This window comes from Lampetra fluviatilis, chromosome 64, assembly GCF_964198595.1.
Source record: "Lampetra fluviatilis chromosome 64, kcLamFluv1.1, whole genome shotgun sequence".
Taxonomy (NCBI): Eukaryota; Metazoa; Chordata; class Hyperoartia; order Petromyzontiformes; family Petromyzontidae; genus Lampetra; species Lampetra fluviatilis.
Genome location: NC_136338.1, coordinates 2,838,897 through 2,863,256, shown reverse-complemented (window position 1 = coordinate 2,863,256; position 24,360 = coordinate 2,838,897). Strand labels below are relative to the sequence as shown.

The window sequence follows — 24,360 nt, the reverse complement described above, 5'->3', positions numbered from 1 at the left end:
AAAAGTCTGTCAAAGGCTACACGGGGGATCTTTGTCTTTGTACGAGGGGGTGATCGTTAACAGCACTTGCCCCAAAAGTCTGTCAAAGGCTACACGGGGGATCTTTGTCTTTGTACGAGGGGGTGATCGCTGACAAGCACTTGCCCCAAAAGTATGTCAAAGGCTACACGGGGGATCTTTGTCTTTGTACGAGGAGATGATCACTGACAAGCACTTGCCCCAAAAGTCTGTCAAAGGCTACACGGGGGATCTTTGTCTTTGTACGAGGAGGTGATCACTGACAAGCACTTGCCCCAAAAGTATGTCAAAGGCTACACGGGGGATCTTTGTCTTTGTACGAGGAGGTGATCGCTGACAAGCACTTACCCCAAAAGTCTGTCAAAGGCTACACGGGGATCTTTGTCTTTGTACGAGGGGGTGATCGATAACAGCACTTGCCCCAAAAGTCTGTCAAAGGCTACACGGGGGATCTTTGTCTTTGTACGAGGGGGTGATCGATAACAGCACTTGCCCCAAAAGTCTGTCAAAGGCTACACGGGGGATCTTTGTCTTTGTACGAGGAGGTGATCGCTGACAAGCACTTGCCCCAAAAGTCTGTCAAAGGCTACACGGGGATCTTTGTCTTTGTACGAGGGGGTGATCGATAACAGCACTTGCCCCAAAAGTCTGTTAAAGGCTACACGGGGGATCTTTGTATTTGTACGAGGGGGTGATCGATAACAGCACTTGCCCCAAAAGTCTGTCAAAGGCTACACGGGGGATCTTTGTCTTTGTACGAGGGGGTGATCGATAACAGCACTTGCCCCAAAAGTCTGTCAAAGGCTACACGGGGGATCTTTGTCTTTGTACGAGGGGGTGATCGATAACAGCACTTGCCCCAGAAGTTTGTCAAAGGCTACACGGGGGATCTTTGTCTTTGTACGAGGGGGTGATCGATAACAGCACTTGCCCCAGAAGTTTGTCAAAGGCTACACGGGGGAGCCACCCCAACAAGCAGCTGGTGATGAGAAGTGAATTTTTCTCGTAAAAACTCATTTTTAACAATTGGTAACAGGGTTTTCCCCCTTTTTCTGGCAACAAAACAGTCGTGTTAAGATTTTAAGACACCAAACTGAAACCTTTTACAAGGAATCATGTCTGCATTAACCACAATGCGTGTGGTCAGAAATCAAACAAAAACATACTCTGATAATAGATGCATTGTCCTTGAAACTGACTGGTCCACACCAGAGACGGATTTCTTCATAGCCTCGTCTCAAGCAGTGTTAGACCAGATGACGCCAAAAGGCGCACTGGTCCAACCCATGTGAGACTAGGCTCTAAGGAAAGCTGTCTCGGGTGTTGACCAATCAACTTCAAGGACAGTGCACATTATCAGAGTTATGTCTTTTGTTTGCATTATGACTGCAGGTATTGTGGTCTATGCAAACATAACTCCTTGTAAAAAGGTGTCAGTTTTGTTGCCAGATAGAAGTGTAAAAAAAACAATTATCATATTTTTACTGGCAAATGAGGTTCCCATAGTGTAAACACCGGTTTACTTTTGCCCGGTGTGTGTGTGTATGTGTTGTGTTTTTTATTTTATTTTTTATTTCAGCTACAGGCAAGGAGGCATGTCGAGCCGAGGCGGCGAATCGGCGGACGGGTCGGCGACAAGGCCCGGCCATGGGCCTCCATCGGGCCCAGCGGACGGTCCGCCCACGCACCTGCAGCGGCCCCGCTTGGGCTACGTGGAGGGCATCCCCATGGCGGAGGTGTTCTTCCAGGACTGGGAGGAGAAGAGCGCCTTCCGTGCCCAGCCCGAGGACATCGTCATCTCCACCTACCCCAAATCAGGTTGACGAGCACCGTTGCAGCGTCGTCATCGTTATCGTCATCGTCATCATCTTCGTCGTACTCATCATCGTCATCATCAGCGTCATCGTCGTCATCGTTTTTATCATTCGTCATCATCGTCGTCATCATTTTCATCATCATTGTCATCATCGTGATCATTGTCTTCATCATTGTCATCATCGTCGTCGTCATAATCGTCATCATTGTCATCAGCGTCATCATCATCATTAATGTTATCATCATTGACATGGGGATCCTTGTTTTTGTGTGCGAGAGTGTCCTTGTGTCAGTGAGTGTGCGTCAGTGAGTGTGTGCCAGTGAGTATCAGTGAGTGTGTCTCTGTGTGTATGGGGGGAGTGGTAGTGTAGCGGTTAGCGCGCTGTGCTATGAACCCCGCAACCAGGGTTCAATTCCCACTCACAGCCAACCGTTCCAGCCTTCATAGGTGCTCGCTAACAGCACTTGCCCCTACAGTCTGTTAAGGCTATACAGGGGATCGTTGTCTTAGTTTGCATTTGTCAGTGAGTGTGCTTCAGTGAGTGTGCTTCAGTGAGTGTGCTTCAATGAGTGTGCTTCAGTGCACTAAAATGAAGCAAGTTGGCACAGTAGGGGGTACAACCGGTGGTGCATCTACCAGTTTTCAACGGTTTTACTTAACTTGATTTCTCTGTCTGTCTGGGTCAAAACTTGTAATCAAAATTTCGTCCACTTCCCGTTGCCCAATCAATTCCACATTTTGCACATGTACTCAGATCCGGTGACAATGCATGCCTGTATCAAAATCTGCATCAATTAATCAATTAATTCAATTAATTCGCTACTTTAAAGCAATTTACATTTTGTATGGACGCCTTATTATGTATAGATATTCGTGTGTAGGTCAAAAACGCCGCGGTCCCTAAACTGTGGAATCAGTTCGCACAAAACGCAGGCGCCGCGTGTCTCAGGCGCCATTGACGTACTCCTCGACCGTGAGTTAAACGAAGTTGTTAATAAAACCGTTGTTTAAAAAGGAGCTTATTTCTCAGTCAGCCATCCCACGGCACCTGCTGGGTCTGACCCGTGGCCCACTGCCAGCGAGGCCTTCGACGCCTCACGCGATAGCCTCAAAGTGCACCTGGCCTGGGCGACGCCACCGTCACTCCGTGGCGAGCGGCGGCCGCGTTGGCATCGGTCGGTGCGAGAGCCCGTCTCATGGGCGAGGGTGGTACACGCGCGTCCGCAGCGTGGCAACCTCGGCGCCGCGTCTTCCCGTCGTTTTTGCCGCCCCGCCCGCCCGTAGGGACGACGTGGCTCCAGGAGATTGTGGACGCCATCCTTGGTCGCGGGGACGTCGAGCGCTGCAAGCGAGCGCCCACCGACAAGCGGGTGCCCTTCCTCGAGATGTCGGCGGTGCCCGACTTCAGAATTCTCAGCGGTGCGATGCCGTCCTCCTTCCACCGGGGTTGCCACCTGTCCTGGATTTACTGAGGATCGTCCTCTCGTCCAAAGCACGGGGCTGCCAGGGTTAGGGTGGGGGTTGCCACCTGTTCAGGTTTGCCCAGTATTGTCCTCTCCTCCAAAGCATGTGGCTGCCAGGGTAAGGGTAAGGGGTTTCCACCCGTCCTGGGTTTCCCAGGGTCGTCACTTTTGTTGTTGTTGATGTTGTTGCTGTTATCGTTGTTGAGAGTGAAGCGTTTGTGCTGCAGGGATTGATCAGATTGAGCAGCTTCCATCTCCCCGAGTCATCAAAACGCACCTCCCCTACCAGCTGGTGCCCAAATCATTCTGGGACAATAACTCCAAGGTCCATTAATTCATTCCTTCTCTCATGGTTTCATTCACCCACCCACATTCACCCACCCACACTCAACAACAACAACCGCCATTAGCCACTAAGTGGCGGTGACGTCACTACGACGCTTGTGCCAGGCCATGTGCACCTTGAGGCCACGTGAAGTGTCGAAGGCCCGCTGGCAGGAGGTCACGGGGCAGACCCAGGTGCCACGGGTCGACTGACTGAGATGACCGAGATGACTGGCTGATGCACCACCTGTGCCCCCTACTGTGCCAACTTGCTGTGCTTTAGCCACCCGGCACTCCGCTCGTTGTTGTGAGCAACGCAACCAATGAAAAGATATTGCCACTCAACTGATTCGGAGTGAGACCTCTGCTGTTAAACTGGAGCCAGTCATAAGCACACTACCCAGGTATGGGAAACTCTCCACTCTCTCCACAACTGCCCCATCACCGATTGGGAGCTGTGGGGGTGGAGTGTCCGATGGTACAAAATACCCAGGCAGGTGCTTAGTTTTGGTGGGGCTGATGGAAAGGCCCCACCTCTTAGTGGCACGCTCCAGTTTCAGCAGCAGCGCCTCCAACTCCTCCTCTGAATGAGCAGCTATTACCAAATCATCGGCATACATAACGTGGTTGACCAATAGGGAGCCATCCCTTGATCACACCCGGGCATCGATCAGCCTCCCATTATATCTGTACCAAATGGAAATTCCCCCGGTACAGCTATTGAAGGCTTCACAAACTACGTGGTCAAAATAGATGTTAAATAATGTGGGAGCAAGAGGACATCCCTGTCGCACCCCAAGGTGTACAGGGAATGGCTCTGACTCCCGGCCACGTAGTTTTACCCGGGCCCGCTCTCCATCATGAAGGTCCTTAATGATCGTGAGCAAAAGGTCAGGGACTCCGAAAGCACGAAGAACAACCCAGAGCCCAGGCCTACTGATGGTATCATAGGCCTTGACCAGGTCAATAAAGCAGAGATGTAGATCGTGTTGGAATTCCCTACACCTCTGCTGTAGCAGACGGACAGAGAATATGGCATCTGTGCAGGACCGCCCTTTCCTGAAACCGCATTGGGGCTCCACAAGCCTCTCCTCAGCGTGCCTAGCAAGGTGATGTTGAATAATCCTTGCCAGAACCTTTCCCGGCACACTGAGGAGCGAGATGCCCCTGTAGTTGTTACAGTCTGTGCGTTCCCCCTTCTTATAGAGGGGGACCACCAGGGCATCCTTCAAATCCTGCGGAACCCGTCCAGTGTTGTTATGATGTCATATAGGGCAGTCTGTGCACAAACGCCACTCTCCCTCAGCATTTCACTTGGGAGATCATCTCTGCCCAATGCCTTTCCTAGTCTCAGACTCCGGATTGCCTTCAGTACTTCCTCAAGAGATGGAACCTCAGCCAGCCACTCACAGGGTTGACTTCTTCCAATATTTGAGTAACCGCAGCCTCAGCAGGGTCATCCACACTTTGTGCCATGATGTTTTCCTGGCTGAGGGATTTCCCTCCCCCAGGACCTCACAAAAATGCTCAGCAAATCTGCAAACCTGTTCCTGGCGGTCGGAGATTGGATCACCGTTTTTCCCCCTAATGATGGAAATAGGTGTGGCGCTGCAGGTTACTTTTTTGATGGAGTTAAATAGTGATTTGTGATCGCGGGCCACTGAGGCAGACTCCATCTCCTCAGCAACCCGCGACACCACCCATCCTTGCAGCGCCTTATGGCTCTCCGAACCTCCGAGCGAAGGCTGCGGTAAGCCGCCTCATTCCCTGACGTGGGATGCTGTAGCCGATGAGAGTGGGCCTGTTGCTTTTTCTCAACTATCCTGAACACCTCCTCTGTCAGTCAGGGTCTCTGGGGAGATCTGGACCACATACCCAAAGCAGTCATTGCAGCTGCATGAGTCACAGTCCTAAACCTCGCCCATTTACCCTCGACATCAGGAGGAGTGGGGGACGATGCCAACCCCAGCCACAAGCGATGATGAAATTCTCGCTTGCAACTTTCATCAGCTGAGATCAGGCCACTTTTCGTTGGAATTGGGTCCTGGGTGTACACCCACCACCGGAGTGGAAGAATGGCAGGCGCATCTTGCAGATGACTAGTCGATGATCAGAGGGCAGATCAGCTCCACGGTAGGTCCTGGTGTCAAGGACATGGGCTCGCATCCGCTGGTCCGTCACTATGTAGTCCAGCAGATGTTCTTGCTTGGACCCGGCATGCATCCATGATGTTGTGTGGATGCGCCGATGCCGGAAGAGCGTGTTGGTAATTACAAGCCCATGGGCTGCACACAAATCTAGCAGCCTCCTACCGTTGTTATTGAGCTGATCTGGCCCATGCCCTCCAATCACTCCAGACCAGATGCCAACATCATGACCAACTCGGGCATTGAAGTCACCCAACAAGATGACTCTATCCCGAATGGCCACTTTAGCCAGCACCTGTGACAGGTCATAGAAGGCATCTGACTCATCGGCTTTGCCTGCATCCCTCCATGGATGTTCGTCTTCGGTGGGGGCATAAGTAACCATGACCACCACTCCTCGCCTCTGGTTGATGGGAAGGTGAGCCCAAAGTAGCCTGGGGCTTACATCTTCCCACACCTCACCGCCACGCTCCCACGCCCCCTTCATTCTTTTGTTCAGAAGAAGAGCCACACCCTGTTGTTTGGCAGTCTCCTGCCCCACCCACACTCACCCATCGATACAGATACACACTCACCCACCCACACTCACTCACCCACCCACACTCACCCACCGATACACATAGACGTACACCCTCATCCACACTCACCCACCCACACTCACCCACCGATAGACATACACACTCACCCACCCACACTCACCCACCCACACTCACCCACCCACACTCACCCACCGATCGACATACACACTCACCCACCCACACTCACCCACCCACACTCACCCACCGATCGACATACACACTCACCCACCCACACTCACCCACCCACACTCACCCACCCACACTCACCCACCGATCGACATACACACTCACCCACCCACACTCACCCACCCACACTCACCCACCGATCGACATACACACTCACCCACCCACACCCACCCACCCGCACCCACACCCACACCTGACGCGGCCGTGTTGACGTCGCCTTCCCCTTGACGCCGCAGGTCATCTACCTGGCCCGCAACGCCAAGGACGTGATGGTGTCGTGCTTCTACTTCGCGAAGATGAACTTCGGCCAACCGGACCCCGGCACCTGGGACGAGTACTTCCGTACGCACCTGGACGGCGCAGGTAAACTCGAGTCCCGGTCAGAGGTCGCAAACGGGTTTTGATTCCTTACCCGTACCCGTACCCGGCCGCACCAGGGTCGCAAACGGGTACCCGTACCCGTACCCGGCTGGGTAGCCGGGTAGCCGGGTATCGGGTAGGGTACGGGTATCGGGTACCCGGTTGCGACCTCTGGTCCCGGTGCTCCGTTGTCTCAGCCGCGGAGCCTCAACCCCAGCCACCCCTCCCCTCTAAAACTCAACGAGATTTATATTTGTAATTGTTACCAAGTAAGGCCCCCACTAAGCTGTAGACGTAGGGGGAGGGCCCAGCAGCAGTTCAGATATTTGCCACTGATGTTGGTCGTGAGTGGGAATTGATCTAGGGTTGCCGGGTGCATGGCACGGGGGGTAGAGGTCACATTGGCCTTGTTGGAGACTAAAAACGTTTTATTTGTACCAGGTATATCCCCACTGAGCTGTGTAGCATCTTGTTTCAGAAGCCATCTGTCTGTCACAAATGATAGCTCAACGCAGTGAGTGGCTTATCGTCATTGCGTGGAAATGTATCGCAGCGCAAAGACTCTAAACGCGTGACGTTGATTCTAAATGTGGAGGGAAAATCCGGAGGGCCCGGAGAAAAATCCACGTTACCACGGGGTGAAAGAGAGACGCAAACTCCAAATATACAGCAGTCGTCGTTGGGTTGAGAATCGAACCCACGACCTCCTGTACACCAGGTGAGGTAGTTAACATCTCCTAGCCACCATGATAATCATGAGAGACGCAAACTCCAAATATACAGCAGCAGGCGCTAGGGTTGGGAATCGAACCCACGACCTCCTGTATACCAGACGAGGTAGTTAACATCTCCTAGCCACCGTGATAATGATGAGAGACGCAAACTCCAAATATACAGCAGCAGGCGCTAGGGTTGGGAATCGAACCCACGACCTCCTGTATACCAGACGAGGTAGTTAACATCTCCTAGCCACCGTGATAATGATGAGAGACGCAAACTCCAAATATACAGCAGCAGGCGCTAGGGTTGGGAATCGAACCCACGACCTCCTGTATACCAGGTGAGGTAGTTAACATCTCCTAGCCACCGCAGGGCTTGTTGCAAGGACGACCACAGCCCAAGACCGTGGACAGTGGTGGCAGTTACAGAACATTGCGGCTACATAGAGACCTGTAGAGTTACTTAGAGACCCATAGAGTTACGTAGAGACTCATAGAGTTAAATAGAGAGTTATAGAGATCCATGGAGACTCATATCGTTACAGTACATACAGACGCATAGAGTTACTTTAGAAATCTATAGTTACATCGGAATGTACAGAATTACATAGAGATCCGTAGATTTACAGAGATTCATAGAATGGTACAGAGATTCATAGAGTTACATAGAGACCCGTAGAATTACGTAGAGACCAATATATTTACACACAGACCCATAGAGCTGCTTTAGAGATCTGCAGAGTTCCATAGCGATCCACATAATTACATAGAGATCCATAGATTTACAGAGATTCATAGAGTGGCACGGAGATTCATAGAGTTACATAGAGACCCATAGACCCTGAGACGCAGGCTTTATTACTACAGCTGGTGAGGCCCCATTGGGCTCAGCAGTGTCATAGGGAGCGGTGGCGCAGCGGTTAGCACGCCATGCTACGAACCCGGCGACCCGAGTTCGATTCCCGCTCACGGGGGCCCTAGATCGACTCGGCCTTAAATGAGTACGCATACCTGGTGCGGTGTGAAAATCAGCACTGGGGATACAGAGGCTGTCGGACGCTCACTAACAGCACTTGCCCCAGCAGTCCGTTAAGGCTACACGGGGCATATTTGTCTTTTGTGTGCAGTCCCGTGGGGGTGCTGGTGGGATCACGTGCTCGGGTATTGGGACAAGAGGGAGCATCACCGCATCCTCTACCTCCTCTACGAAGACATGAAGGAGGTGCTGGCTCACTCATTCATTCACTCGTTCGTTGTGATCAACTCAGCCCGCTCATTTAGTCACTTGCTCAGTCACTCGTTAGCTCAGCTGATCGGCTCGGTCACTCACTCATTCACTCGTTCAATCACTTGCTTAGTCACTTGTTAGTTCAGCTAATCGGCTTGGTCACTCACTCATTCACTCGTTCAATCACTTGCTTAGTCACTCATTAGCTCAGCTGATCGGCTTGGTCACTCACTCATTCACTCGTTCAGTCACTCGTTAGCCCAGCTGATCGGCTCAGTCACTCACTCATTCACTCGTTCAATCACTTGCTCAGTCACTCGTTAGCTCAGCTGATCGGCTTGGTCACTCACTCGTTCAATCACTTGCTTAGTCACTCGTTAGTTCAGCTTATCGGCTCGGTCACTCATTCAATCACTTGCTTAGTCACTCACTTGTGAACTCAGTTAATCAGTCATTCGCTCATTCGGTAAATAATGAATTCACTCACTCGGTCGCTCAAATTAACCTCATGGCTGGACCCCTGGGTCCCATAAGCCCCTGGCTCTCGCGTAAACATTATATGATCATGTAAACAAAACTTTGCTCTTTTTCACCAATATTTCTACATACGTGACTTTACCGAAAAAACCAATGAGTATAATTTCTGCAGTCACGAAAGCTTCAATTCTAGATTAAATACATTACGATTTTGACTTCCGTTTATTCGGAACCCCGGGGTCCCGCCATAAGGTTCAAATGTGCATTAAGTGGCTCAGCCACTTATTCAATCACTCAGTTGTTCACTCAATCACCCGCACGTTCACCCACTCATCCACTAACTTCCCTATCGACTCATTCATACACACGGCCACTCGCCTTCATAGCAGAGGTCGCAATCGGGTACCCGATACCCGTACCTTACCCGATACCCGGTAGCCGTTTGCGACCCTGGTGCGGCCGGGTACGGGTAGGCCGTGAGTCACTGGTGAGTCACCGTTTGTCACTCATTTCGGGTAGGGTACGGGTAGGGAACGGCTGGGTACGGGTATCCGGGTATCGGGTAGGGTACGGGTATCGGGTACCCGGTTGCGACCTCTGCCACCCGCCCCTTCGCGTGCCGAGAAGGCCTTCATAGGTGCTACTCGCTACGAGCAGCACTTTGCCCCAGCAGTTATGTTTGAGGCTATACGGGGGACCTTTGCCTTTTGCGTGTTTCAGGACCCCAGGGCTGCGGTGGAGCAGGTGGCCGAGTTCCTGGACGTCCGCCTGCCGGAGGAGGCGCTGGAAAAGATTGTCCACCACACGAGCTTTGAGCAGATGAGGGACAATCCCATGGCGAACTACACCTCGCTGCCCAGCTGCGTCATGGACCACTCCGTGTCGCCCTTCATGCGCAAAGGTGCAGCGCTCGGTTGTGTCCAACGTGGTCGTTGTCATTGCCGCCGTCATCATCATGACTGCCGCCGTCGTCGTCGTCATCAACGCTGCCATCATAATCAACGCCGTCGTCATCATCACTATCGTCATCATCACTATTGTCATCATCATCATCATTACTATCGTCATCATCATCACGATCGTCATCATCATCATTGTCACTATCATCATCATCACTATCAACATCAGCACTATGATCATCACCATCACCATCACTTTCGTCATCATCATCATCACTACCGTCATCATCACTATCGTCATTATCATCATCATCATTATCGTCACCATCATCACTATCATCATCACTATCATCATCACTATCATCACCACCGTCACCGTCACCACCGTCGTGGTTGTGACCGTGCTCCATGCGTGGCGACAGGTTCGGTGGGTGACTGGCGGAACCACTTCACGGTGGCTCAGAACGAGGAGTTTGACGAGGTGTACGCGAAGAGGATGGCCGGCACCTCCCTCTCCTTCCGGCACGACCTGCCGCAGGGGCTCGCGGGTCGGGCGGCTGTGGATTCTTGAATCCATCCGTGCGGGGTCTTCTCCGCCACTCCACCCCCCTAACCCCACCCCAGAGGTCGCAAACGGGTTTTGATTCCTTACCCGTACCCGGCCGCACCAGGGTCGCAAACGCGTAACCCGTACCCGGCCGGGTATGGGTACCCGTACGCTACCCGTACCCTACCCAAAATGAGTGACAAATGGTTACTCACCGGTGACTCACGGCCTACCCGTACCCGTACCCGGCTGCACCAGGGTCGCAAACGGCCGGGTACGGGTAGCTGGGTATCGGGTAGGGTAGGGTTATCGGGTACCCGGTTGCGACCTCTGCCCCACCCTCTGTCGTGATCGTAGGATTTTCTTCTGGGGGGCCACGCGATTGGTTTTACTTCCCGGGCCGCTCGGGAGGATTTGAGTTTGGTCGAAAGATTCCTGTGGAGCGGCACTAATCCCGAAAAACGAGCCTTGAGACTCACTGAAGATTTCGTGGGTTAAAAATGAAATTGTAATTATTGCTCTTTATCGCGACGGTCGTTATTCAAAACACAGGTTGTTTTTTTTGGTGGGGGTTATATCGCGTAAATATAAATGCGTCGTTAAAGCCCGCCACCACCTTTCACGGCCGATTGAACAGCCAAGTAAACGTAACGTGGCCAATTCGTTACTAGCGTAGCGGCATCGTTGGGCGCTGTACGCGATTGCCACGACTCGTGGCCTGTAATAACGGCCTCGAGTCAACAGGGGGCAGAAGGGAGTTTAATGGTGACGAGTCAGGCCGTTGGGCCAACGTTATCTCCCAGACCCCCAGGAAGGGGGCTGGGCATAGGTCGCAACCGGGTACCTGATACCCGTACCCTACCCGATACCCGGCTAGCCGTACCCGGCCGGGTACGGGTAGCCGTTTGCGACCCTGGTGCGGCCGGGTACAGGTACGGTTAGGCCGTGAGTCACTGGTGAGTAACCGTTTGTCACTCATTTCCCAACGTCTTGTCTCTTCTCACAATTCAAGTTCCTAGAATCAACCCACCCGCGCCTGCAACATGGCTTCATCCCAGAGGTCGCAATCGGGTACCCGTACCCCTACCCTACCCGATACCCGGCCAGGTACGGGTAGCCAGGTATCGGGTAGGATACGGGTACCCGTTTGCGACCCTGGTGCGGCCGGGTACGGGTAAGGAATCAAAACCCGTTTGCGAACTCCGGGGCTGGGGGATCACGTCACTCCCCCGGCCCCTCCAGACGGTTCCAGAAGGGAGGAGTGGCCAGGGGCGGCAGTGAGCCAGAATCCGGTATAAAAGACGGTCCCCTGAACGGGACCGGCAGTCGTCGTTTACCTGAAGACTCAAGAGCCACCTTGGAGCTGCCACCTTGAAGTCCCGAAGCGAAGAGCCCAAAGGGCTGAACCCGAATCCCTGGCTAGGGTCGGGTCAAAGCTTAACCAGCGAAGAGGTTAGAGCGTAACCAGTGTTAGGGCAGGCTAGCCCAGAGGGAATACGTCCCTAGGTATCGGGTGGAAGGGGGCCCGTACCCCTTTGTGTTATTGTAATGTTGAAATGAACGTGCTGCCTCTAGAAGAGTGAAGTCTACTAATAGGGGTTTTCCCCTTTTTTTCTGGCAACACAACTGACACCTTTTGCAAGGAATCATGCTTACATTAACCACAATACTTGCAGTCAAATGCAAACAAAAAACAATACTCTGATAATTTATGCATTGTCTTTGAAACTGATTGGTCCATACCAGAGACAGCTTTCTTTAGAGCCTAGTCTCATATGGTGTTCGACCAGATGACGCCAAAAGGCGCACAGTTCAAAAACAATGCAATACCAGAGTAATGAGAGTTCGGGGTGAGAGGTCCCATGATGAAAGAGTGAAGTCATCTCAAGTTTGTACCCACTACACTAGTACAGCAAATCCACAACATTTACAATGTTTGCTCTCCAACGCACAACCGGTGTGCCGTTCTAATAACGAATTGGCCACGCTCTGTTGACGTGATGGAACCTTCACTAATTTGGCCGCGTCGGGTGGTGGCGAGTTTAACGACACAACAAATATATTTACGCGATCTAACCCCCCCCCCTCCCCAAAAAAAAACAACCTGTTATGGTCGATAACCATCCAGAACGTCGTCGTGTGAGCGGTTCCATGGAGGGGGACGAAACGGGTTTATAAGGCGCATGTGTCCACCCCCCCACCTCCTCCGAGTTTCTGGTGTATCGCTCACCCTTACACCCTCAAATTATAGGCCGTGACGATATTTTTTTACATATGCATCATTATCAATGTTGATTTCCTGCTATTAAACAACGAATATTAACAAAACCGGCGGCGTTTCCTGCTGACTTTGCCGTGATGTTCGGGGGGCGAAGGTGATTACATTTTTTTTATCTATCCGAAACATGACGTCCCCGGAAGTCACGTGCGGCTTCCTGTGACACGACTTTCGATATTCCCGTCATCGGCGGCACGTGGCCTCGGATGACGTTGCTTTCGTGAGCACGAAGACGGCGTTCGATCACTCGGTAATGGCCAACGATCCGAAAATCCAACAAAAATATTAATCGAAAGCGGTCTTTAGAAAGAAGAAAAAAAACTACGACAAATATTACAATTTTGGAGGACGTGGAGCCGATAGGACTTGCAGATGACCGGCACCGGATAGAGGGGGCTAAACGGGCACGGCACGGACTAGAGAAGAGATGGAGTGATGCGGTGCAAAAGGATATGGAGCTGAGTGGACTTTTTAATAACTGGTACCAGTGGTGTCAATATCGACCTCTGTGGAGGAGGCTCGTGAAGGACGCTGCTACTGGGCAGTTGGAAGCAGTCGCCCTCCAATAACAACAGGGGGCATAGAAGCGACGCTCACAACAACGGGCAGAGCGCTGGGTGGCTAAAATGCAGAGAGGTGGCACAGTGGGGGAGTACAGGCTGGTGCATCTGCCAGTTATCTCAGTTAACCCAAAGCACCTGGGTCTCTCCCATGAGCTGTCAACGAACCTTGTACAATTCACGTGATAGCTTTCAAGGTGCACCTAGCCTGGCATAGGTGCCGTGGCGACGTTACCACCACTTAGTCGCGAACGTTGGGTGAGTGGTGTTGTTGTTGTGACCTGAAGTGTGGTGATCGAACCGAGTGTATGTATGTTGAACGTCTAGATTTGAAGTTTTCGTGACTGCAAGGATCCATACTGTTTGGTTCTTTCGGTAAAGTCACGTAGGTGAAAATAACAATAAAATAAAAATAACTAAATTAAATCACGACGTTTCAGAACCAACACAAGCCTCCGTCATCAGGACAGCCACAGCAAATGATGTATTGCTGTGGCTGTCCTACCTGATGACGGAGGCTTGTGTTGCTTCCGAAACGTCGTGATTTAATTGAGTTATTTTCATTTTATTTTCACCTACGTGACTTTACCGAAAGAACCAAAGAGTACGTTGAACTTCTTTCACACCGTACACAGCCAACCGTTGCTAATCGGAGATGCGAGGAGAAGTACAACAAACTCAACACAAAAAGCTGCCCTCAAGAAATGAGTTTGTCAATCGAGATGATTTCAAAGTGCACAACTCCAGCGGCTTCCTAATGAAGGAAGGGAAGAGCGTTCCAGACGGCCGCAGAAGCGCATCTGAAAGCGCCGCGCGACGATGCGGTGAACGCCGCCGTCTTTGTTCGACGGCTCAGCCAAAAGCCGCCGCCGCCGCTGCTGCTGCTGCTGCTTCGACGATGACCGCAGTTCGCGTGATGATGGTTCGTGCTCATCGACGAGATCAGCGAGATAATTGGTGGTTCATTTGTGGCAAGCGGCTTTGTGTGTGTGTGTATCGAGTGCGACCTTTGCAGGGGCGTGCAAAGGGCCGGGGAATGGGTGACCGCGATAGAGGGGGGTAAGTAGGGGATGGCGAAGGGTAGGGGAGGAGCTGGAAGGGGTGGAGGTGCGAGGTGAGATAAGGGAATGGGCGATGTGCAAAAATAAGAAGCGGTTTTACCCCTTTCTGGCAATAAAACAGGAGGTGTTGGGATGTTCAAACACCAAATAGAAAATTCTAGATTTGAAGCTTTCGTGACTGCAAGGATTTATATTCTTAGGTTTTTTCGGTAAAGTCACGTAGGTAAAAAAAAATATATATTTTTTTTATTTTACTTTTATTAATTGAAATTTTTTTACCTACGTGATTTTACCGAAAAAACCTAAGAATACCAAATAAAAAACTTTTGCAAGGAATCAATCAGTTTCAAAGACAATGCATTATCAGGTAATGTGTGCGTGTTCACCACAGGCACTGGATGTGGTTACTGCAGAACGTTATTCCTTGCAAAAGGTTTATCATTTATTTGGTGTTTGAACATCTTAACACCTCCTGTTTTATTGGCAAGAAACGGTAAAACCTATTATTATTTTTTCATACTTTGATATTGACAAAAAAGGTCCCATGATGAAATGGTCACGAGTAGTCGTCGTAGTTAGCGACTGAACGGCACTGAGAGAGAGAGAATGACAGCTTGATCGGCAATGCAGCAACATGCAAACGACTACAAGTGATTCTAGATTTGAAGCTTTCGTGACTGCAAGGATTCATATTCTTAGGTTTTTTCGGTAAAGTCACGTAGGTAAAAACATTAAAAAATTAATAAACGTAAAATAAAATAAAAATCACGACGTTTCGGAGGCAACAGAAGCTTCCGTCTTCAGGTGGAACCGTCACAGCCACGATGATACAGCTGTCGTGGCTGTGACGGTTCCACCTGAAGACGGAAGCTTGTGTTGCCTCCGAAACGTCGTGATTTTTATTTTATTTAACTTTTATTAATTTTAATGTTTTTACCTACGTGACTTTACCGAGACTACAAGTGAATTAGCCGAGCGCGCCAAGACTCACGTCCGATTAAAAAAAATGTCCAGAGAAAGAAATCCACCGGCAGACAGCGAGACATTTTTTTTGGTGACTTTTATTGCAATTTTAACATTTTTTTTATTCGCAAAAGCGCGTGTACAAATGTGCACCCCACCCCCAATCCCCCCACCCACCCTACCACCACCTAATCCCTGAAGCCCCCCCCCCCATCCTAACACCTCCCCACCCGCCCCCCCACTCGGGCGCACGTGGCAAGGACTCGACTTGAACCCCGCGCGCGAATAACCAGAGAGAGAGAGAAACGGGAATGGTAAAGTGAAGGCACCGGGCAATCAATTTTGTACCTCTCCATCACCACCCCCTCCTTCCCTGGAAGTTCGTGGTGATCAAAATGTGACCCCTGTCATATATAGTTAAGTACCGTGGCAGAGGGCAGGTGGTGACTGACCATCACACACACCAATACACCTGTGCAAAGGTGTGTTCTATGCCGAACTGTGCCCATGTGTGTGTGTGTATCCTAACCTGTCTCATGCCAACTCCATCACACACACACACACACCTGCATTGGAATATGCCCTCTGTCACACGGCCCTTCACGTGTGTGTGCTGTGTATAGGGATACAAAGGCGGCCGGGCATTGTGCCGGCCACCCCACCCCCTTTCGAGTGCCGTGCCTGACTTCATAGGGACTGCTCGCTAACAGAACTTGCCCCAACAGCCTGATAAAGGCTATACAGGGGATCTTTGCCTGTGTCTCTGTGTATAATGCGCAGCGTAGTGGTTAGCGCTGCAGTGCGCTATGAATCATGGCCAACGCCGGTAACGATTATCTGAACCGATCTTGCCCCACCTAGGTCGACTCAGCCTTAAATGAGTACCTGGTGCCGTGCGTAAACATCGCCACTGGGGACACAAAGGCGGCCGGGCGTGGTGCTGACCCCCCCCCCCCCCCGCTCTCCCCGTGTGCCGTGCCGGCCTTCATAGGTGTTGCTAACAGCACTTGCTCCTAGACCAGGGGTCGGCAACCTACGGCTCCGGAGCCGCATGCGGCTCTTTACGGGCTGCTTCTTGACGATATGTACGTATGTACATAGATGCATTGCGGCTCTTGAAAAACTGAATTTTGTACCGAATTGGAAAGAAATGGCTCTTCTTGTTATTTTGGTTGCCGACCCCTGTCCTATACAGACTATGCGGGGGGGATTGGCGTGTGTGCGTGTGTGCGTGTGTGCGTGTGTGCGTGTGTCTATCGTGTAGGCTGCGTGCGCACTTTGCAAAGCCAAGAAGCTACCTTCACGCGTTCACGCGTTCAGTGCTAAGAGACGCTAATCTACCTACCGGAGCCTTCTTCGCCATGCCAATGATTATTATTTACGCGGCGCTCGAAAAGGCTTCTGGTCCCGTGGGTGTCGACAGAACGGGTGGCAACAAACACGAAAAAAAAAGCTCGGTCGTACAAATTCAGTCCTCCAAACGTCACGTATTAATAGATGATATATATTATATAACGTGTGTTATATAACCACGATTTCAATTTGTGATGTGCCGCCGTAGCTGCACAGGTATGCGCGTGCAGCAATTCCCTCGAGCCGTACGTAGCCGAACGTGCTAATCGGAGGTGGGTGATCCGGTGTCAAATATGCCCCCTCCCCCCATCCCTCCACGCTCTGCGGTCCTCTATATATTAAGATGTCATCGGCCAATTGATGAGTGTTTAGAACCGCGGGAGGAAGCACCAGTATAAAGCCCCACGGGTGCGAGGGAGCAACGCTCTATCCAATACAAATTGAACAAGGTGGAGTCGACACTTCCCCTGGCGGAACCAGGGGCGGGTATTGCTCATCCTCGAAGGGAGTTTCACAGGCCCATCTGTGCGGCGATCCACCGACCCTCGCCGCTGCCGCTGCTGCCTCCACCACACGCAGAGCGGTGCGTCGTAGGCAGCCACGTGGACCTTAGCCACGACAACGTGTCAGCGACGAAGGACTATGACGCGACCGTCGACGAATTTACCCCGTGGCTAAATCGCGCCCATCCGCGCACGTCCCAAATTATGAGTCGCTTTTGCCCCTAAATTAAAACGCCGCTCTGAAAGAAACATCGGACGCGGACTGCCGCTTTTGGAGAAATTTCTGTGACCCACCCCTCCGACCGCCCAACCCAAAGCCCAACCACCCGGCAGCGGTCGCTACACCCACGGGCGCGCCGCCATCCTTCTCCCTCCACGCGCGCCTAGAACTTCCGGCCACCGATGCCCCACGCGCGGCACACGCCGCAGCCCTTGCCGCCGCAGTGGTGGCAGGATTGGCGACGGCAGTGGCCGCAGCCGATGCCGCCACAGTGGTGGCATGAGGACCTACGGCAGTGGCCGCAGCCGATGCCGCCGCAGTGGTGGCAGGATTGGCGACGGCAATGCCCGCAGCCGATGCCGCCACAGTGGTGGCAGGAGGAGCGGCCGACGGTCAGACCGCAGCCGACTTCCTCGTCACACTCAAAGCCGTGGCAGGAGGACCTACGGCAGTGGCCGCAGCCCTTGCCGCCACAGTGGTGGCAGGGGGCGCGGCGGCGGCAGTGCCCACAGCCCTTGCCGCCACAATGGTGGCAGGATTGGCGACGGCAATGCCCGCAGCCGATGCCGCCGCAGTGGTGGCACGAAGAGCGGCCGACGGTCAGGCCGCAGCCGACTTCCTCGTCGCACTCAAAGCCGTGGCCGGAGGAGCGGCGGCAGTGGCCGCAGCCCTTGCCGCCACAGTGGTGGCATGGAGACCTACGGCAGTGGCCGCAGCCGACGCCGCCACAATGGTGGCACGATTGGCGACGGCGGCAATGCCCGCAGCCCTTGCCGCCGCAGTGGTGGCAGGAGGAGCGGCCGACGGTCAGGCCGCAGCCGACTTCCTCGTCGCACTCAAAGCCGTGGCAGGAGGAGCGGCGGCAGTGGCCGCAGCCCTTGCCGCCACAGTGGTGGCACGATTGACGGCGACAATGCCCGCAGCCCCTGCCGCCACAATGGTGGCACGATTGGCGACGGCGGCAATGCCCGCAGCCCTTGCCGCCGCAGTGGTGGCAGGAGGAGCGGCCGACGGTCAGGCCGCAGCCGACTTCCTCGTCACACTCAAAGCCGTGGCAGGAGGACCTACGGCAGTGGCCGCAGCCCTTTCCGCCACAGTGGTGGCAGGATTGGCGGCGGCAGTGGCCGCAGCCGATGCCGCCACAATGGTGGCAGGATTGGCGACGGCGGCAATGCCCGCAGCCCTTGCCGCCGCAGTGGTGGCACGACGAGGTGGCACACTCATCGTGGCAGTCGGCGTGGGGGGAGCAGTCGGCGGCGCACTCGTAGCTGGAAAATGGAAGGGGGAGGGATGGGTGGGGTGGGTACGGGGTGACAACAGGAAAGGTGATAATGGGGGGGGGGGGGGGGGGATTACAAGTGCGTGAGTTTGGTTTGACTTTCATGATGAGTCTGTACGGTACATCGAAGGATGTAGCTCAGCTGGATTGGTGTATAAGCCGCCCGGTGCAAAGGATTAATTGTGGCCCCCTTTGTGTCCTGTCACTTTCACCCTCCCCTCCACTCCCCTCGGAAGGGATCTTGGTGTCACATGAGTGGTTCACGACGTGCGCACACGCGAGCTGAGTTGAAACGATGGCTATACTATTTTTTTTTTTGGGGGGGGGGGGCTCATATGTCAAAAAAAAGAATATGTGGTTTCGAATATTTTTCAAGTTATTTCGCTCGACTTCATAGTTTTGGTGGCAAATTGCAGCTCTCTCTCTAACCCCTCGTCGGACATCACTAGAATAAAGCAGAACCCCTCTTAGCAATCACCCCCGTTAACGATTAATCGCTTAATGACGGGCCTCAATCGAGCCCAATGTGTAGTATATAGTGTAGTGTAGAGTATAGTAGTGTAGTGTATAGTAGTACAGAGTAGAACCTCTCTTAACCATTGCCCCTGTTAATGACTAATCACTTAACGATAGGCCTCCATAGAGCCCAATGTGTAGTGTATAGTAGTGTCGTGTGTAGTAGTGTAGTGTATAGTGTAGTGTATAGTAGTGTAGAGTATAGTAGTGTAGTGTATAGTGTAGTGTATAGTAGTGTAGAGTATAGCAATGTAGTGTATAGTAGTGCAGCGCAGAACCCCTCTTAGCGACCACCCCTGTTCACGACTAATCTCTCACCGACCATTTCCCTGTTAACGACGGGCTGTTGAATGTACAGTAAATATTAATTAATGCATTTGTAGTGACATCGCTGGATGTCACGAGGCTGTAGGTGCAGTACCGGCCCTAGAGGGCACGGTGTGTGTGTAGTGCAGAGGTCGCAAACGGGTTTTGATTCCTTACCCGTACCCGGCCACACCAGGGTCGCAAACAGGTACCCGTACCCTACACGATACCCGGCTAACCGTACCCGGCCGGGTATTGGGTAGGGTACGGGTACGGGTACCCGATTGCGACCTCTGGGATGAAGCCATGTTGCAGGCGCGGGTGGGTTGATTCTAGTAACTTGAATTGTGAGAAGAGACAAGAGGTTGGGAAATGAGTGACAAACGGTGACTCACTAGTGACTCACGGCCTACCCGTACCCGGCCGCACCAGGGTCGCAAACGGGTACCCGTACCCGGCCGGGCACGGGTAGCCGGGTATCGGGTAGGGTACGGGTATCGGATACCTGGTTGCGACCTCTGGTGTCGTGACATCGCTGGATGTCACCAGGCTGTAGGTGCAGTACCGGCCCTAGAGGGCACGGTGTGAGTCGACCTGAAGGGAAGGTCGGGTAAGGCCATGACAGCCTAGTTGACACGTGACCGGTTAGAATGACAGAGGGGCCCCCAAGAGGGGGGCTGTGAGGGTCACGTGATGGGAGCTGGGCTGTCCGTCCCGGGGAAGAAACCCTTCGTCTACGATCTCCGATTTTCAAGTCCTAAAGCACGTGGGCCCGGGCAGTGTGCTGTTGGTCCTGGTCCGAAGTTGATTGTTACCTTGTAACCTGTGCAGTTAGCCAGGGTGGTTACCAGCCTAGGGCGTTGTCTTGTTAAGGGGTGAAGTTACCCCGTTGTGTTGAAGTAATAACTGTGCTGCTTCCGAGTCTAAGTGTGCGACTCAGATGAACCCACTACACATTGATTAACCGTGCTTCTTTTAACGTAACGTGTTTATAATGTTGTTCGTATCTTTACGTCTTAAATATTATAAAATACGTTTTTTTGGGTGAAAATGGGTAACTTTCGATGCTATCGGAACGGGTTTAAGGCTTTAACGTGCATTTCCTTTACTCGCTTAACGAACAAATCACTTGACGACCGATTTCGTGGAACCCATGACCGGGTTCTGCTCTACCGTATTCAACAAACGCATACGCACACATTCATTGGATTAATTGAATGTGTTGAATGGAGTCTGCTGGGACTTCAAATGCCACCGCGGGTCGATCATAATCATCACACAGAGGTGGATGAGATTGTTATCAAACATCACCCACCGCCATTCGTCACTAAGTGGCGGTGACGTCACCACGGCGCTTGTGCCAGGCTATGTGCACTTTAAAGCCACGTAAAGTGTCAAACGCCCGCTGAGAGGAGGTCACGGGGCAGACCCAGGTGCCATGGGCCGACTGACTGAGACGACTGGCTGGTGCACCACCTGTGCCCCCCTCCTGTGCCAACTTGCTGTGCTTTAGCCACCCGGCGCTCCGCTTGTGCTGAGCGTCGCTCCTCCGCCCTCCGTTGTTGCTGGAGGGCGACTGCCTTCAACTGCCCAGTAGCGTCCTTCGCGAGCCTCCTCCACAGAGGTCGATATTGACACCGCTGGCACCAGTTAATTAGCAAGTCCACTCAGCTCCACGTCCTCTCGCGCCACATCACTCCATCTCTTCTCTGGCCCGTGCCATGCCCATTTAGCCCCCTCTATCCGGTATTTATGACTCTTCCCGAAGAGACACACATTACACAGTGTCCGTCAGATTAACACCAGCCATCGATGACGTTACCCTTGGCACCCCAGCCATCGCAACGTACCATCCACCCGCCACACTCCACGTCACTCACCACCCATCACGCAAGAACACCAACTCTCACAGCACATTACTCACCGGCCATGGAACACCGCGCAAGATGACCACCACCCATCACCACTCCACCCACCGCACACCACACACCACCCGTTACAAATGACCACACCAAAGACAAAGATCCCCCGTATAGCCTTAACAGACTGTAGGGGCAAGTGCAGTTAGCGAGCACCTATGAAGGCTTGAACTGTACACGAACGAGGGGGTGGGTGGCCAGCGCCACGCCCGACCGCCTTTGTCTCCCCGGTGGCGATGTTTACACACCGCACCAGGTACTCATTTGAGGCTGAGTCGACCTAGGGGAGGCCCAGGACCGGTTCAGATAATCGTCACTGGTGTTAGCCGTGAGCGGGAATCGAACCTGGGTCGCCGGGTTCGTAGCGCAGCGTGGCGCTAACCGCTGCACCACCGCTCACCGCACATTACTCACCAGCCATGGAACACCGCGCAAGATGACCACCACCCATCACCACTCCACCCACGCCGCACACCGCACACGCACACACCGTCCATCATCACGCATCGGCACCAATGACTCCGCTCCCCATATCACAACGTCCACGCCACACGTCTCGTTCCACCTGTCACACGCACCTCCACCGCTCATCATCACGCGACCCATGGCACCTCGGAACAGGCACGCGGTAAACATATAACGCTGGGCCAACGTCGCTCCAACGTCGCTCGAACAACCACGTGCCAACTTTGCCCCCTATACGTTTCTCGCACCTCCGATCGGCGCGGTTGGCTATGTACATTGGGCTCAACGTTGAACCAACGTTGAACCAACGTTGAGCCCCAACCTTCAGCCAACGTCGGCTCACCGTTGAACCAACGTTGTCTCAACGTCGAGCCCCAACGTTCACCCAACGTTGACTCACCGTTGAATCAACGTTGTCTCAACATCGAGCCCCAACGTTCAGCCAACGTTGGCTCACCGTTGAACCAACGCTGTCTCAACGTCGAGCCAACGTTGAGCCCCAACGTTTAGCCAACGTTGGCATCCTGCTGTACACCGGGATCACACCGCGGCCGGTCGCACGGAGTCTCACCTGGCCATCTCTCGGTGGATGCGGAGGAGTTTGGAGGAGATTGAAGGTGGCGTGGAAGGTCCTTGCTGGAGACTAGTTTCGCCGGTGTGGAGTTCAGGAATCTCGCCGTGTGATCTCGACTCTGTGCGACGCGGCGCATTTATACCCCGGGCCAGAGACTGGTCGTCACCGTCACCACCACGTCCGCTGCCGGCCACCGCCAGCAGCCAACGTCACGCGCCTCGCCAAAATTGCCCTCTCATTTTCTCTAATTGTGACACCTAAACAGGCCACTTCCTCTTAATTGCGCCCTCGTGAGCTATTTGCAAGTGTTGTTTCTTTTTTTTTCTTCTTTTTTTGTTGTAATTCGTCTTCACGAGAGGACACACACACACGCACCCCTGGGTGGTGCGGTGAGCTTAACTGCATCTATCTCAAATTAACTATGAAAAAAAAACACTCAAACGCACTCGTCAATAACACCGTGGCACCTAAAAAAGGAACGCGTTGCATGATGATAGGCGACGTTTCGGACAATGTCCCTCCTTCATAGCAAAAGAGAGCGAGCGAGATCGAGTGAATACAGGTTGGGGTCTGCATGATACCACCACGGCGCTGGTAGAAATGTAAATCTTCAAGTAAATATGCCATCGCGATGTCATTTATTTCCCACGATACGATATGGTATTTTCACGATTATCGTGATATCACTTTCCCCCGTAACTTTGTAAAGTGTCTTTACCATATGAAACGTATTTCGTGTTGGTGCTTTTGCTGTATTTTACACTAATAACGGTGATATACTTAAACGTTACTTGAACTGACGTTTGCTCAAAGGGTTATAGAGGGTGGTTGGGGTTTGGGTTGCCGCTTGTCATGGTTTTGCCTGGATCGTTGATGATGGTGGTGAGGATGATGGTGGTGGTGAGGATGATGATGGTGGTGGTGAGGATGATGGTGGTGGTGGTGAGGATGATGATGGCGGTGGTGAGGATGGTGAAAGTGGTGAGGATGATAATGATAGTGGTGGCAGTGAGGATGATGATGGCGGTCGTGGTGGTGAGAATGATGATTGTGATGCTGGTGAAGATGGTGGTGGTGATGATGATGATGATGATGGTGGTGGTGGTGATGATGATAGTTGTGGTGAGGATGATGATATTGGTGATGGTACCGGTGAGAATGATGATTATGGTGGAGATGATGAGTTTGGTGGTGGTGAGGATGATGATGACTGTGGGGTGGTGGTGATAGTTTACTTGAAGGGGATTTAACTGAATTTTACTGATCATAAAGCGTGTTCTATTAATTGCACTTGTACAATATGTAACTCTCATAACGGACATGCTGTCAGTCAACGCAAGGCATAAATAATGAACTACGTGGATCTTGGAAAACGTGGTCGAAGTGGCAATGTTCATGTCAATTACTCCGGACAAATATTCCTTAAAAAAACCAATTTTTTTGACGGTTAAAATAGCGACCGCATTTTTATTTCCACCTTTAACCATCGTGTTTGTCATTTTGGGAATTGTTTTTGGGAGCCTGGAAAGTAAATATTTAAGAGAACAATAATGTTCACTAAACCGTAAACAAATGACAACATTATCACGATATTGGATGAC

At 52.4% G+C, this 24,360-nt stretch overlaps 1 protein-coding gene across 3 annotated transcripts in view; it reads left to right on the top strand.

The window, feature by feature from the left end:
* The window catches only part of LOC144951948 (sulfotransferase 1B1-like), a 14,430-nt gene extending 2,529 nt beyond the window's left edge, over nucleotides 1–11,901 (top strand). The window contains exons 2-8 of one of the 3 annotated variants that reach the window (XM_078882315.1): nucleotides 1,604–1,836; nucleotides 3,119–3,253; nucleotides 3,525–3,622; nucleotides 6,769–6,895; nucleotides 8,739–8,833; nucleotides 10,037–10,217; nucleotides 10,638–11,670. In XM_078882315.1, coding sequence (XP_078738441.1) covers nucleotides 1,614–1,836; nucleotides 3,119–3,253; nucleotides 3,525–3,622; nucleotides 6,769–6,895; nucleotides 8,739–8,833; nucleotides 10,037–10,217; nucleotides 10,638–10,786 — 1,008 coding nt within the window. In that variant the 5' untranslated portion in view covers nucleotides 1,604–1,613 and the 3' untranslated portion in view covers nucleotides 10,787–11,670. Of the gene's footprint in view, nucleotides 1–1,597; nucleotides 1,837–3,118; nucleotides 3,254–3,524; nucleotides 3,623–6,768; nucleotides 6,896–8,738; nucleotides 8,834–10,036; nucleotides 10,218–10,637 lie in introns of all 3 variants that reach the window. The other 2 variants (XM_078882314.1, XM_078882316.1) reach the window with 2 other exon arrangements.
* Nucleotides 11,902–24,360: the final 12,459 nt, after the last annotated feature.